Below are 15,349 nucleotides of genomic sequence, written 5' to 3' on the forward strand. Positions count from 1 at the left end.
AAAAATGTTTGAAATAAAGCAATTAACTTTCACCATGAACACAGAATGATAAATAGCGCACCACAGTGACGACAAAGGTTTGCACCAACAAGATCGAAGGCGAATTCGTTGGAAGATACAAACCGTACAAGACGGTCAGCTAGGAAACTACTCTTAAGGAACGCATATAGAATCATTTTGGTCTAACAGGATAATCAGAGCTGTTGGAATGTGGTGGTATGCAATCGAATTTGAAACAGGTCTGTCGTGGAGCTTGTGGTGAAACTATAGTTCAATTCTTTTATCTTGGCGGCTCGCGCATGCCCGCCTAGACGCGGGAGATTGCTGCGTTGCCAGTTGCACACGACGCACGCGCCAAGAGAAGCAGCGCCATAGTATAGCATAGTTCGCAAGCTTACGTTTAGGGGGGAGCGCGCAGTTCATGAAGTAAAGCCACCACGGCCGCATTAACCCTTTCGCTGCTACAAAGACGTGCTCCCTGCATTCCGCGCTGTGGGCGATTTTGTCACTGCACTGCTCGCCTGTGCAGACACATTGTGTTCCGACTGCTTTGACACTCTTTATCATTCGATTCCACAAAAACTATTTGGCTCAAAAATTAGATTTTTACCTATCTTCTTGACTGATACCTTCCCCCCATAAATGACTTAATTTTGTTTCGATGTTCAACGCAGTTATTATGCAGCATTAAATATAGTAAACCATTGCACGAAATTCTGAAGAGTTTGCAGAGGTAAAGTCCATAGAGTATACTTTCCGGATGGTCGATTTTAGTTGCGACGATGTTGAGAGTGAAATGTGGACAAGATACCTATATATTTCATTTAATTTAAGTACCACATAAGTGTCGTATGTAATATTGAGAAATATTCCACCTTTCGCGACTGTAACAAAAGTTTTACTTACACTGGGCACGTTTGGCTTTATTTTAAAGCACTTCAATCAATCAAAAGGAAGTAGACAAAATACATTAAACAAAACTGTGGACTTACAAAAACATTAGGACTTGAATATACCATCTGTCAGTGAAGTGCTCAGAGCTATGTCAAATATAATTTTGTGTGTGGCACACACAAACAGCATTTATTTGCTAAAACACTGATGAGCCAACACAAACGTTGAATATTGTGCTACCGCAGCACAAAACTACGAAAGGTGACTTGGCAATGGAGGACACAAAATACAGTCCTCTTATGATGCTTCAAAAGAGAGAAACGCATCTGGTCTAAATAAGTCGCTTATTACAGTTGCAGAAGAGGGATATATTTCAATACCATTGGTAAAACTGCGACTGTGGAACAAAAACAAGAAATAGAACATGAATACCATTGTGTATCTGCCATACCTTTTCACCTTTCACTTTAAAATAAAGCCAAACGCGCCCTGTGTAAATAAAACTTTTATTACAGTCGCGAAAGACGGAATATTTCTCAATATTACATACGACACCTATGTGGTACTTAAATTAAATGAGATATTGTTATACAGTAAATATTATATGAAATTTAGGTATCTTGTCCACATTTCATTCTCAACATTGTGGCAACTAAAATCGACCATACGGAAAGTATACGCTATGGACTTTTACCTCTGCAAACTCTTCAAAATTTCGTGCAATGGTTTACTACATTTAATGCTACACATCAAAACAAAATTAAGTCATTTATGGGGGGAAGGTATCAGTCAAGAAGACGTGTAAAAATCAAATTTTTTGGCCAAATAGTTTTTGTGAAATCGAATGATAAGTGTGTCAAAGCAGTGGGAACACCATGTGTCTGCACAGGCGAGAAGTGCAGTGATGACAAAATCGCGCACAGCACGGAATGCAGGGAGCACGTGTCTGCAGCAGCGAAAAAGTTAATGAAGAGGCAAAGCACTAGAAATTTCATTCAAACGAATAAAAATCGTGAAGTAAGGCACTCCAATATTGTTTTTAAATAAAGAAAACATTAAGCACCGCACAAGGTTTGAACTCGTGACCTTTCACCTGGCAGCCCAACACCTTAACCGTTCCGCTACGTCGGCTCATCAAACAATCTAACTCCATAAGGACTCTAACACCTCACGCAACTACTTATAAACACTGTTGATATGACTATGAATTACTCACGCTTCGTCGAAGTACAATAGGAAATAAACAATTATCGCTGTTCTTTATTGCGAAAAAGCAGTTCGTGAGATTCAAACAAACACCTTTCCTTGCTATCGCCTGAATTAGGAGTCTTATTGCTTGTATGGTTTAATTAATTAATAGAATATGAAGCAATTGGTGTAAAGAATGCTTTTTCCAAACTTTCTATAAAAGAAAGTCTGCTATCAAGACATTGCTTTTGTTCTATTACTGTATTTATGACTGAACGTTTCTGAAACTGAAGAGACTCGTCCGTGCTCTGCACTGCAGTCTAGATCTGGCAACGTCGTTCTCTGTTCATTGGCTGACTGTGTTTTCTGACGTCAGATGCGCAGAACGAACCTAAACTCGGCCGCCAAGATATATGACGCGCACTTTAACTACCCTTTAAGGCGTAGCTGCAGATAGTGTAATAATACGTTTTATTGTCACGTAATAAACAAATATCCAGAGGCTGAATTTGTCCGGTGGTTCCAGATGGTATGAATTGCAATGTTAAACACTTTTCAAGAGGGATAGTTTACTCTAAAGTAGTATGATTTTTACACACAGACCGGGAATGAAGAAAAAGCAGGTTATTTTGACTAGTTATTGGCCATAAGCAGTTCTCACACCATAGCTGTAGTTGTCTTACGCCCATGTTCCCCCTCATGTTTCTATGACGTAAATATTCCTTACTGCCTTTGCAAGATCACATACACGAGAAAGGCTGGTTGAAGGTAGAGCACTTCCAACTTCTCGCAGCACAATAAATAACTTTCCAGTCAATTTATTTTTCAAGTTAACAAACGTCGTAATTGTATACAAATGCTGTAAAGCATTAATGTTAGCTGATCTTTATACAACTCTCCTGGTATCTTTAATTTCCGGGGTTCCTTTCATATGCTTTTCCTCTTCAAAGTCAGACTGGTCGGAGAGGAAAACACTTTCCTTACAGAACGATGTGATAAGTTTGTTTACATCATCTACAAATTTTCGGGGGGTTTCTGCAGTTTGTTCTGCCTTGTCAAGCTGACGCTTTGTTTGAAATTTCTTTATCTTTCAGTTTTGTAGCACTGTTTGAAGTTACGTAACCATCCACAGCTTCTCTTGAAATCACCGTAATCCATGCAGCACACAATTTGATGTTCATAACGTAGTATCACTATCTTGCTCATCTTGTAAATTGTACCGAGCATCCTTGAGACTCGCAAAGACCAGTGATTATCAGTAGTTCTTATGCACTACGCGGTTATACTGCTGCGGCCTTATTCTAAATCTGTTCATAATGCGTTTTTTACTATGCAGCGGATAATCTTCCATGTACGTAATTATGTTTGGTATCCGTTCCCCGGAGACCGATTTTCCTTTACTCTTTTTCACTGGAGACGGGGTTTGTGACTCCCTGCCCGACAAGAATGATGAACTACATGGCTCGACAGCTGTTTCAAAATCAGTTCCACTTGTTAAGCACATATCATCATCATTGTACCCTTACGTACATTGTCCTCACAATCGCGTGTATACGATACCACACATTCAGCTGACTCATCTGGCAGGAACACTAATATTTCATCTGCCATTTCATTCTCACTCTGCGAATTTCCTTGGGTTCTTTCTGACGAAATGTCAACTTTTACAACTGTTATGATAGATATAATGCAATGCTCTTCTTTGTATCAACATTACTAGCGCTGTGGCACTATTGTCAATTACTCGTTGACTAAACAGTTGAACTACGCTCCGTAGCCACATACTGCTCTCATCACTGGATAACTCCAGTCCCACCCCTGTTTGCTATTAGCAGCCAGTACTGTTGTGGCATGGTAGACAATATGTGGAGCGTCGAATGCCGCGAACATCATTGGCCATTTGCGACCTCGCACTCAAGGGCTTCCTTGTTAGAAACAATAACGACCCAGCTGCTTTGATTATGAAGAAGTAATTCTTGTTTTGCCACGTACTCATGACGAATTTTTATACAAAATTGTAGCTTGTGATGCGGTTCTTGTATTTAATTATAGGAAGGTAGGGAAGATGAAGGTATTAGAGAGAATGGGCTTGAAGGTAGGAAATTTCATTCAAGACTTCTTCGGAAAAATAGATTTACATCGCCCTTAGGCAGCTGGAAAGGGAGTTGAAGACCTGGTGAAGAAAAAAAGGCAGAAAACAAGATTCCAGATGAGAAGCCTTGAAGGAACAGCGGGCGCTGAGTAGATTTCCGGGACCTTTTGAAGAGGCGATATAAGAAAAAACGTTACGTTTAACTTTGTACTGCATTTCCTGAGAATTATATACCTTATACACCTTTTCCTTAGAATCTATGAAGGTTAGAATTATGAAATTTTTGTACACTTATTTCTATAAACCCAATAAATATTGTGTAGACTTCGAAATTCTGAGTGGAAGTTGAGTGACATATCGAGAAAAATGCTTGGAATTTTGTATGAATTTTATATTATACTTCCAGAGTTATAATTAAAAATTATTAAAATTTTCCTGTTCGACGTATTCAGAAAACTTCATGACAGCAACATACTACATGTAAGGAAATCAAACAGAGAAATTTTGTAGAAATATATGAACAGTTTCTGAGATAAAAGTGCATATGTTACTTTTGAAAATAAAATTTTTAAATTCTGTAGATAAAATTTAACATATAGAATCCAAGAAACTTAACTGGAAATGAGTTACTTTCATGCAAAGCATGGGACAAAATTTCATACTGTTTCTTCAGAATTGTGGATTTGGATCTTTTAAATAGTGTGTATTTTTAATGGAAGTCCACCTTAAGAGAGTTATAGTATCTCATTTTTCTCCTGTTTATAGTCTTATACCCTTCCGCCTGAAAAAGAGACCTAACTATGAAGTTAAGAGTTTATCCACTTGTGGAGTGGCAGATGGAACAGCCTATTTCCTAGTGACTCTAGGACACCAGCACGTATCTGAAAAAAGTCTGTGCGAAATGCCAGTTGTACTGTTTCGAAATATTAGACAATTCACAAGCAGCCAAGTCTGCCACGAATCGCATTCAAGACCACAGCTGTTCAAATGCCCTTGCGGCCGTTCTCATTTAGGTTGTCCGTGACTTTAATAAATCATCTGAAGCAGATGCCTTTCAATAAGACACGTCTCATCACGAGCTCAAGCTGCATCTCTAATGACCTAGATGTCAACTGCTCGTTAATCATCAATGTTGCTTTCTTTTACTTCATAAATGGCAGACATACGAGCCTTTTACAAGAACGGCAACTGAGGGAAAGGAATTCCTTCACTGACTAGAAACAGTCAGAAAGTAAGTCGCAGAAAAGTTATAATTTTTCCCTACCGAGCTTTCCACGTCAATAGGCATGAATTTTTGAAGAAATTTTGGAAGTCGTAGAGTGTGTGAAATGTATGGTTTATTGAGATATGTGCTCTTGGACTTTATACGTGTTTCGTATATTGAAGTGTGTTCTGAGTCTTGCAAGAAGCATTTTGGAATTTAGCAACTACTACATTGTCTTTAAGCCACTGCGTAATTCGTAGCAACGGACGCTTCTCCGCAGTTACGTCATGCGTTGGTGTTGCCCTTACCTTAGGGAAAGGCTCTCCCACGACGTGGCAGAACATGGACGCCTGTTCCCCAGGACGTCTGTACTGTATCTTCGGCATCACCTTCACTTCCGGTATTGCTGAAACGGAATAGAAGGACTAAAAGCGATAGAATGACACTTTCTTATCTAATGGGCAAGTGCCACTAATGACAGACAGTTATGTAGTACATTGCGAGGGCAGAAACTTGCAGTAACACTATAATCAATCTTGTGTACTTCATGAGCGAGAAATATTGTCATCCAGTTGAGACAATGTCGGAATGAGGTCTTGGAACTATGCAAGCTCGCTGTACGTTGTTAGGAAATAACAAAACTTCCTTTGAAGTACTTACAGAGCAGAATATGAGGCTCTAAGTCACTGCTGAGAACAACGAAAATAGTCGATGAGACACGATTTTCGACGTCCACATTCCTACGATGTTGCTAATTATTATCTCTGACTTGGTATAACATCGTATAGTGCAGTGAATTATCAACACCTCTTGAGATCTTACGTTTTACATTCAATTATTATTATTAATATTATTACTATTATTAATATTGTTATTGTTATAATTCTACTGCCTAACCGATGTAAGAACAATCTACGGCCCCATCACCCACCAGTCCCTACTGCTTCATTACCTGATGCAAGAGTGACCTCTTGTAAGAACGGCATAAATGTCTGAATATTCGATATCCCGCTGACTTCAGCAGATAAGCTGTTCTAATTGCTGCAGTTCCTGCATATGCCTGACGACGATCTAAATCATCCACTACAACTTTATCTCTTTAGAGGCATACCATACCAAGTATGGTCTTTTTTCGAGAAGGAAACAGTTAAAATCACTGTAGATATTTATTGCCACTCGTCGGGATGTGTATGGAGTACGAAACCAAAGTCTTGACAAGTGGTGGCCAGAAGAGTTATATTACTTGTAGGGTCAACCCAATACAATGAGTAATTTTTAAAAAATGTGTAGGAGTTCAAACGGCCAAAATTTACTCTACTAAGCCTGTCAACAGTATAGAAGGTGTATCAGAACACGGCTGTTCGGGGATACCTTCTGAGTGTTTGGGTATCAGGGATCCATGGTCACCGGCGACTCGTTATAGAACTTTTGCATTTCGTTTGGTTTCCTGCCACAGTTAGCTTTGTGTCTGTATAGTACTGTAAACAGTGCTGAGCAGTGATAACGTCGACGGTGTGATTATGGATGGGTTTATGGTTGTAGATTAGGCTGATATGCACCTCGTTATGCGTTCACAGAATTCAGTGGGGCCTGGGGCATAGGGGCCGGTGGGGGGGGGGGGGGGGGGAGGGGGACGCACAGCATCGCTATACTCAGCTGTCCCCACGGCGACGGCAGCCACATTGCGGGACTTTTGTGTCTGCATGAGGACTGCTGCATTACTTTGTCTTGTTTTGACTATTGAATATTGCAGGCTTCTTCGCTGTTATGAAGATATTATCACAGAAACAAGGCTAATTGCAGTAACAAACTGAACAAATCACAATTACATTACTTTTCTGTAACGAGCCGCTGGAGAGCATGGGTCCCTTGTAGCAAAATATACAGAAGATATCCTCGAATAGCCTCTGAGAGTTTGTCAGTGATGTTCTGGTTCGCTCTGTACGAACAAATTGTTCAGAACACCAACATTAGTTTCCGAAAGACTAAATTTAAGCCTACGTTTAGCTTAATACTAGAGGTTAGCACAGTGTCCAACACTATCAGGAAGAATTTATGTGCTTTAGTTTATAGACAAATTGTGGTGTCACCGCCAGACACCACACTTGCTAGGTGGTAGCCTTTAAATCGGCCGCGGTCCATTAGTATACGTCGTACCCGCGTGTCGCCAATGTCAGTGATTGCAGACCGAGCGCCGCCATACGGCAGGTCTAGAGAGATTTCCTAGCACTCGACCCAGTTGTACAGCCGACTTTGCTAGCGATGCTACACTGACAAATACGCTCTCATTTGCCGAGACGATAGTTAGCATAGCCTTCAGCTACGTCATTTGCTACGACCTAGCAAGGCGCCATTACCAGTTTATATTGAGATTGTTATTAACGAATCAACAAGAGCGATGTACACCAATTATGGATTAAAGTTAAGTATTCCAAGAACTACGTTCTTTTCTTATTAGACTCAACTCCTTTAATTGTTCCAGACCTCACGCCAGTCTGCGTGAGCTTTGAACGCGTGCATTTAGGCCTCCTCTAGCAACACGGTGTTGGCTCTTCTGCCAACACTACACAAACCTTTTTCTTTGTCTAATAACTACCGGTTGTCCGCAGCTCGTTGTCGTGCGGTAGCGTTCTCGCTTCCCGCGCCCGGGTTCCCGGGTTCGATTCCCGGCGGGGTCAGGGATTTTCTCTGCCTCGTGATGACTGGGTGTTCTGTGCTGTCCTTAGGTTAGTTAGGTTTAAGTAGCTCTAAGTTCTAGGGGACTGATGACCGTAGATGTTAAGTCCCATAGTCCTCAGAGCCATTTGAACCATTTTTGAACTACCGGTTTCGGTAGCAAGAAACATCACCAGGCTATCATATTTTGAAAAAATCAGAGTATGTAGTTCTTCAAGAAATATTTACAAAATATTTTTCTCTGTGACAGCTAACTCATAGTATAAACGGCAGCTTAAAATATTGGCAGCTTCTAAACCATGGAGTGCAGTTGCCTAGCTCGCTTACTCAAGTAGTCATGTCATACATCTACATCCATACTCCGCAAGCCACCTGACGGTGTGTGGCGGAGGGTACCTTGAGTACCTCTATCGGTTCTCCCTTCTATTCCAGTCTCGTATTGTTCGTTGAAAGAAGGATTGTCGGTATGCCTCTGTTTGGGCTCTAATCTCTCTGATTTTATCCTCATAGTCTCTTCGCGAGATATACGTAGGAGGGAGCAATATACTGCTTGACTCCTCGGTGAAGGTATGTATGTTCTCGAAACTTCAGCAAAAGCCCGTACCGAGCTACTGAGCGTCTCTCCTGCAGAGTCTTCCACTGGAGTTTATCTATCATCTCCGTAACGCTTTCGCGATTACTAAATGATCCTGTAACGAAGCGCGCTGCTCTCCGTTGGATCTTCTCTATCTCTTCTGTCAACCCTATCTGGTACGGATCCCACGCTGCTGAGCAGTATTCAAGCAGTGGGCGAAAAAGCGTACTGTAACCTACTTCCTTTGTTTTCGGATTGCATTTCCTTAGGATTCTTCCAATGAATCTCAGTCTGGCATCTGCTTTACCGGCGATCAACTTTATATGATCATTCCATTTTAAATCACTCCTAATGCCTACTCCCAGATAATTTATCGAATTAACTGCTTCCAGTTGCTGACCTGGTAAAACTAGATGTACTACCGAATGCAGTGATTTCTACACGAGCAAGTTGCGGTCTCAAATGATATAATTGCCCGCTAAGCACAGAGTTCTTTTTTATTTCGCAAAAAATAGTCAGAATGCAAAATACATCTAAAAATGAAAGTTGCATGAACCTATGGAATGTAAGTATATAACTAATGAGACATGAAAAATGAAACAGTCAGTCGGAACTGTAGTGAATCAATAAAGACAGAATTATATATATAAATTGTTATGTTTTCATCCACCGTTTGTGTACGATGCTTTCCGCTACAAAACATCCCTCAGACCATTTTAAGGCATGAAAAAAGCCTGTGTACAGAAGAGGCACTCTTATCACCACTGGCCGCACTTTACTTCTATTTAAAGAATAGCATTCACATGTACCTTTAGTATGCTCTGTTAATAGCTCGTATATTGTAGTCAGAAGTGTTTTTAAAATACCTATGTCGTTTGGCCTCTCTAATCGCCCAACATCAGCAAATATCAGCTCACGATTTGGCCCTCTGAGCATAGTCAGATACAATAATAAGCTAAAATACGTAGGTGTCACTTTAAACAGAACGCTGAAAACCATAAACACTCTTCCAACATAGCTAAGAAGGTGCAAAGACGAGTGAACCTGTGAACCTGGTGAGGAATTGGTAGGTAGAACATGCGGAGCAAATGTATCGCTTCACTACGGAGCGTCCCCTCCGTCGCTATACTCTGCAGCAAAATATAGCGCACCAGTTTCACTCTGCAGAGCTCATGCGAAGAAAGCTACGTGCATCTGAAAGCGGCTATGATAACTATCAGTGTATCAGTACAATCTACGCCTGCATGTTGGTTACCAGTACTATCAAAGATCTGTCCAACTCTTCTTCGTCGTAAGACGTCTCTTTACAAATTCTGTAGGAAATTCCTAAAAATAACTCCCTCCCTCTTCACGAAGTTCTACTTTTGCTGGCTAGCAAATTCCATAAGTTTCTGAAGACCAGCATATGAAGAAGGTGTCCAAATGATCTCCACTGAGTGTAATAGCGATGCTGAATGGAAACGTGAGTGGCAAGCCACTAAATTCGCATCGACCTTGCTGACAACACAAATGTTAAATTTCCAGTCATTTATCATCCTGGAGGCGTTTGTATACAGCTTAATAGAATACAAGTGCCCTAATAGGTGTTTCACTGGAGATATAAAGAGCCTGCATGAAGCATCAGGCGAGGTGCTCAGCTGCATTGAGTGTTCCGACATTAGTGTGTAATATGGGCTGTTGAATGTTTATATATGTGGGGCGTTCAGTAAGTAACGCAACACATTTTTTTCTCGCCAGTTTCGGTTGAAAAAATGCGGAATTTGTTGTGGGACATCGTGGAATATTTCCGCTTCTGACCCTATAGTTTCACGAAGTTCCAATTGTTGATGGCGCTATACGTTGCCTTCAAAATGGCGTCTGTAACTGAAGTGCGTTCCAAGCGGAGAGCTGTCATTGACTTTCTTTTGGCGAAAAACCAAAGCATCGCTGATATTCATATTCGGTTGCAGAATGTCTACGGAGACCCGGCAGTGAACAAAAGCACGGCGAGTTGTCGAACGAGGCGTCTATCAAGATCACAACAAGTTAGCTCAAACCTATACCATCTCCCGCTTGCCGGCCAGCCCCACACGGTTATGCTACTGTCAGGAAATTGCAAAAATGACGTCAGCCTGTTTGTCGCCACAAAAATTTAAAGGAATTTCTCCTTCTTAATGACAAAATGGTTCAAATGGCTCTGAGCACTATGGGACTCAACTTCTGAGGTCATTAGTCCCCTAGAACTTAGAACTAGTTAAACCTAACTAACCTAAGGACATCACAAACATCCATGCCCGAGGCAGGATTCGAACCTGCGACCGTAGCGGTCTTGCGGTTCCAGACTGCAGCGCCTTTAACCGCACGGCCACTTCGGCCGGCTCTTAATGACAACGCAAGGCCTCACACAAGACTGCACACGCGAGAGGAGCTCACAAAACTTGATTGGGCTGTTCTTTCCCATCCACCCTCTAGCCAAGACCTCACACCTTCCGAATTTCATCTGTTTGACTCGATGAAGGATGGTGGGGAGGTTGTTGATGCATCAAGACGTTTGCCCCGACCAGTAGAGTAGTACCATGGAGGCAAACAAGCCCTCTTAGTAAGGTGGAGTAAGTGTGTCGCATTGACGGAGATTACATTATAGTGTTTTGTAGCCATAGGAGTGGGGAATAAGATGGTGTACTGGAGTCCTGAGTAAACCGAACCTGCTTAAAAATGTTAATGTTGCTTTGCTTATTGAACGCCCCTCATAGTATAAGTAGTTGCACATGAGCATGTTTTCTTCTTGTTGTAACTGACGCTTACGATAGTAATTTTAATAATAATAACAATAACAATAATAATAATAATAACTCCGCTCTGGTACGTTTTCTATCATAAGATCGTCTGATGATGGTACTTTCTTCCGAAACCGATAGTCATTAGACAAAGTAAAAGTTCGAAAGTGAACTAAATTAAATAATTTTGTCTAAAACTTCCTGGCAGAGTAAAACTGTGTGCCGGACCGAGACTCGAACTCGGGACCTTTGCCTTTCCAAGGAGAGCTTCAGTAAAGTTTGGAAGGTAGGGATGAGGTACTGGCAGAAGTAAAGCTGTGAGGACGGGCCCTGAGTCGTCCTTGGGTAGCTCAGTTGGTAGAGCGCTTGCCCGCGAAAGGCAAAGGTCCCGATTTCGAGTCACGGTCCGGTACACAGTTTTAATCTGCGAGGAAGTTTCATATGAGCGCACAATCCGCTGCAGAGTGAAAATCTCATTCTGGAATTTTGTCTAAGTTTAGTATATTTCATATCACAACCAGATCATTCATTATGTTAAGAAGTATAAAATATAACTGAAAATCAAGATTTAAATTTCTTACACGTTTTCGTAACTACATGATAAGGGAAAAAACGGTGTACTGAAATTGGTATGTAGTTTCTCACTAGGTTTGTTTATAAATAAATAAATAAAGAAAGAAAATCGTGACTGGTAGCAGAAGATTTATTTATTTATGAACAAACCTATTGTATCTACAGGCGCAGGCTTTTAAAAACCATTTATAATGGATCAAATAGTTTCTCACTATTCCGTGAAAGTAAGTAATCAAAGCTGCAAGGTTCTGTCCACAATTAGTATTGGAATCAGTGTTTGTTTTGAAAGTACTTGAGAGGAAGAATGGACAGGCTGGGGGCTGGACTCACTGTGCACGGTGAGCACGTGCGTCTGCACGACGTCCTTGTTGCGCTGCGCGTGGCAGGAGTAGTTGCCGGCGTGCACGAGCTGGACGCGCGTCAGGTAGAGCGAGCCGTCGCTGAAGACGCGGACGCCGACGCCGTCGCCGGCGAGCGCGGCCAGGTCGGCGCCGTGGCGCCGCCACACGATGGGCGGCGGGGGCGTGCCGCTCACGTCGCACTTGATCTCCACGTTGTCGCCCACGCGCGCCGACAGCCGGTTCACCTGCAGCGCCTTGTCCAGCGACACCACCGACACGCCTGCCGAAAGCCGCCCGGCGTTTCAGAGCGTGCCCAGCAAATAAAGAGCCACTTCTTCTTTTGAATGGAGTATGGCTTAGCGTAGACTATTAATAAAATATTACTGGCTATTAAGTCGTAGTCAGATGAGCGTCACATTAAAACATAACCTTTCGTCCCCATCTGCAGTGGACATTTCCAAGGAGAATCTTAGTTTCTTAGAGTGTCCGATTCACACCCTGGCTCCCTATTGGCTTGCAGAAAAATTCTGTTTACGCGTGCTCTCGCGCAATGGCTTGACATCACTTGCTTTGAACACCCAAGCGCAGTTTTCTATTGTCTTTTGCCGTCGTCCGCTGTTGCTGTCACGCCATGGTGGAAGACTGCTCCCGGGTTCCAGATATCATTCAATTTCACTCCCTCCTCCTTTCTGTCGATATTCCTGCGATGTTTAATAATCTATATAGCCTCTCTGTATAATCATTCACGATGTCCTCTTGTACCTGTCAGCACTTGAGTCCCATCAAATGTCGTGGTGTCATTGCTGTAAATCATGTTCCGAAATAGCTGATCTGTCTGTATCCTCTGCTACAGTCCTCTTGTGCTCGTCTAGTCGTTTTTCGACCGTTCTTTTTGTAGTATCCACTTACACCGCCCCACAACTATACGAAATCCGATAAATTTCTACATTTAGAGGGGTTTGCGAGCATCCTTGTCCAATTTGAGGTGATAAATAACATTCCATCAGAATTTCCAAAATCATTTGCGGAAGTGGCAACAAAACGACCATTCACGTTAGTGTGTACAATGTATGAGCCTGGCGACATACCACCTGACTTCCGGAAAAATATCATCCACACAATTCCGAAGACTGCAAGATCTGACAAGTGCGAGAACTGTCGTACAATCAGCTTAACAACTCATGGATCCAAGTTGCTGACAAGATCAGTATACAGAAGAATGGAAAAGAAAATGGAGGATGCGCTACATGACGATCAGTTTGGCTTTAGGAAAGGTAACGGCGCTAGAGAGACAGTTCTGACGTTGCGGTTATGGAAGTAAGACTAAAGAAAATTCAAGACACGTTCGTAGGATCTATCGACCACAAGAAAGCTTTAGACAATGTAAAATGGTGTAAGATGTTTGAAATTCTGAGAAAAATAGGGGTAAGCTATGGGAAGAGATGGATAATATACAATGTGTACAAGAGCCAAGACGGAATAATAAGAGAGAATGACGAAGAACGGAACACTCGGATGTAAACTTTCGCCCCTACTGTTCAATCTGTACATCGAAGAAGCAATGATGGAAATAAAAGAAAGAAAGAAACTTCCTCGCAGGTTAAAACTGTGTGCCAGACCGAGACACGAACTCGGGACCTGTGAGGACGGGTCATGAGTCGTGCTTGGGTAGCTCAGATGGTAGAGCACTTGCCTGCGAAAAGCAAAGATCCCGAGTTGGAGTCACTGACCGGCACACAGTTTTAATCTGCCAGGAAGTTTCATATCAACGCACACTCCGCTGCAGCGTGAAAATCTCATTCTGAAAAGAAAGAAAGGTTCAGAAGTGGAATTAAAATTCAAGGTGAAAGGATATAAATGATACGATTCCCTGATGACATTACTGTCATGAGTGGAAGTGAAGAAGAATTACATTATCTGCTGAATGGAATGAACAGTCTAATGAGTACCGAATATGGATTGAGAATAAATCATAGAAAGTCGAAAGCACTGAGAAGTAGCAGAAATGAGAACAGTGAGAAACGTAACAGCAGGATAGATGGTCACGGAAGGAGATGAAGTTATGGAATTCTTATGCCTAGGCAGCAAAATAACCAATAACGGACGGAACAAGAAGGACGTCAAAAGCAGACGCACAGGCGAAGAGACGTCTACTAGTATAAAACGTAGGCCTTAATGTGAGAAAGAAATTTCTGAAATTGTAAGTTTTTTGAGTGCAGCATCGAAAGGTACTGAAACATAGACTTTTGAGAAAACCGAAACAGAAGAGAATCGAAGCTTTTGAGATGTGGTGCTACAGACGAATGTTGAAATTAGGTGGAGTGATAAAGTAAGGAATGACGAGGATGTGCGCAGAATCGGAGAGGAAAGGAGTGTGTGGAAAACACTAACAAGAAGTATGGATACGATGATAGACAACTGTTAAGACATCAGGGAATGACTCCCATGGTACTACAGGGAGCTGTAGAGGGCAAGATCTGTAGTGGCATACAGAGATTGGAATACATCTAGTATATAATTGCGGACGTAGGTTGCAAGTGCTACCCTGAGATGAAGAGGAGAGGAATTCGTGGCGGGCCGCATCAAGCCAGTTAGAAGAAAAAAAATGCTCCGTTCTATCCGCCAATGTTTTTATGATGCCTAGCTTTTGTTTTGAGTGATGGTTCGAATACTGGTGTAGGTAACAGTTTGTGTGCGTGGGTTTTCGGTACACTGTGTGGCCTAAGCTACCACCTTCTTTCTTATAGCATTCCGTGTAGCTGTGTGGAGGTGAAATGGGTAATAGAAAAAAGAACGGTCCAAAAACGACTAGAAGAGCGCAAGGGCAACTGAGGAAGGGGAGAGATTAACATGCTTTGCATCCAGGATACCATCACATTCATTTTCATGGGAGTTAAATACTGACAGCCAAAAATTGATGCCATGAAATGCTGAACAGAGTGGCCGTAGAGCTTGTTAAACATCCAAAAAATTTGAATAGGACGGAAAGGGTGTGAAACTGAGTGTCGTCTGGATTCCGGTGCTGAAGATGTGTAAGAGTTTTCCACGCAA

General features: G+C 41.9%; 1 protein-coding gene across 1 annotated transcript in view; it reads right to left on the reverse strand.

The window, feature by feature from the left end:
* LOC126253249 (follistatin-related protein 5-like) overlaps positions 1-15,349 on the reverse strand; it is a 144,934-nt gene that overhangs the window by 99,228 nt on the left and 30,357 nt on the right. Inside the window, exons 5-6 of the mRNA XM_049954487.1 lie at positions 12,288-12,578; positions 5,687-5,784 (exon numbers count right to left, since the gene is read on the reverse strand). Of these exons, the coding sequence (XP_049810444.1) occupies positions 5,687-5,784; positions 12,288-12,578 (389 nt within the window). The remainder of the gene's footprint in view (positions 1-5,686; positions 5,785-12,287; positions 12,579-15,349) is intronic.

The sequence above is a fragment of the Schistocerca nitens genome, chromosome 1 (assembly GCF_023898315.1).
Source record: "Schistocerca nitens isolate TAMUIC-IGC-003100 chromosome 1, iqSchNite1.1, whole genome shotgun sequence".
NCBI lineage: Eukaryota > Metazoa > Arthropoda > Insecta > Orthoptera > Acrididae > Schistocerca > Schistocerca nitens.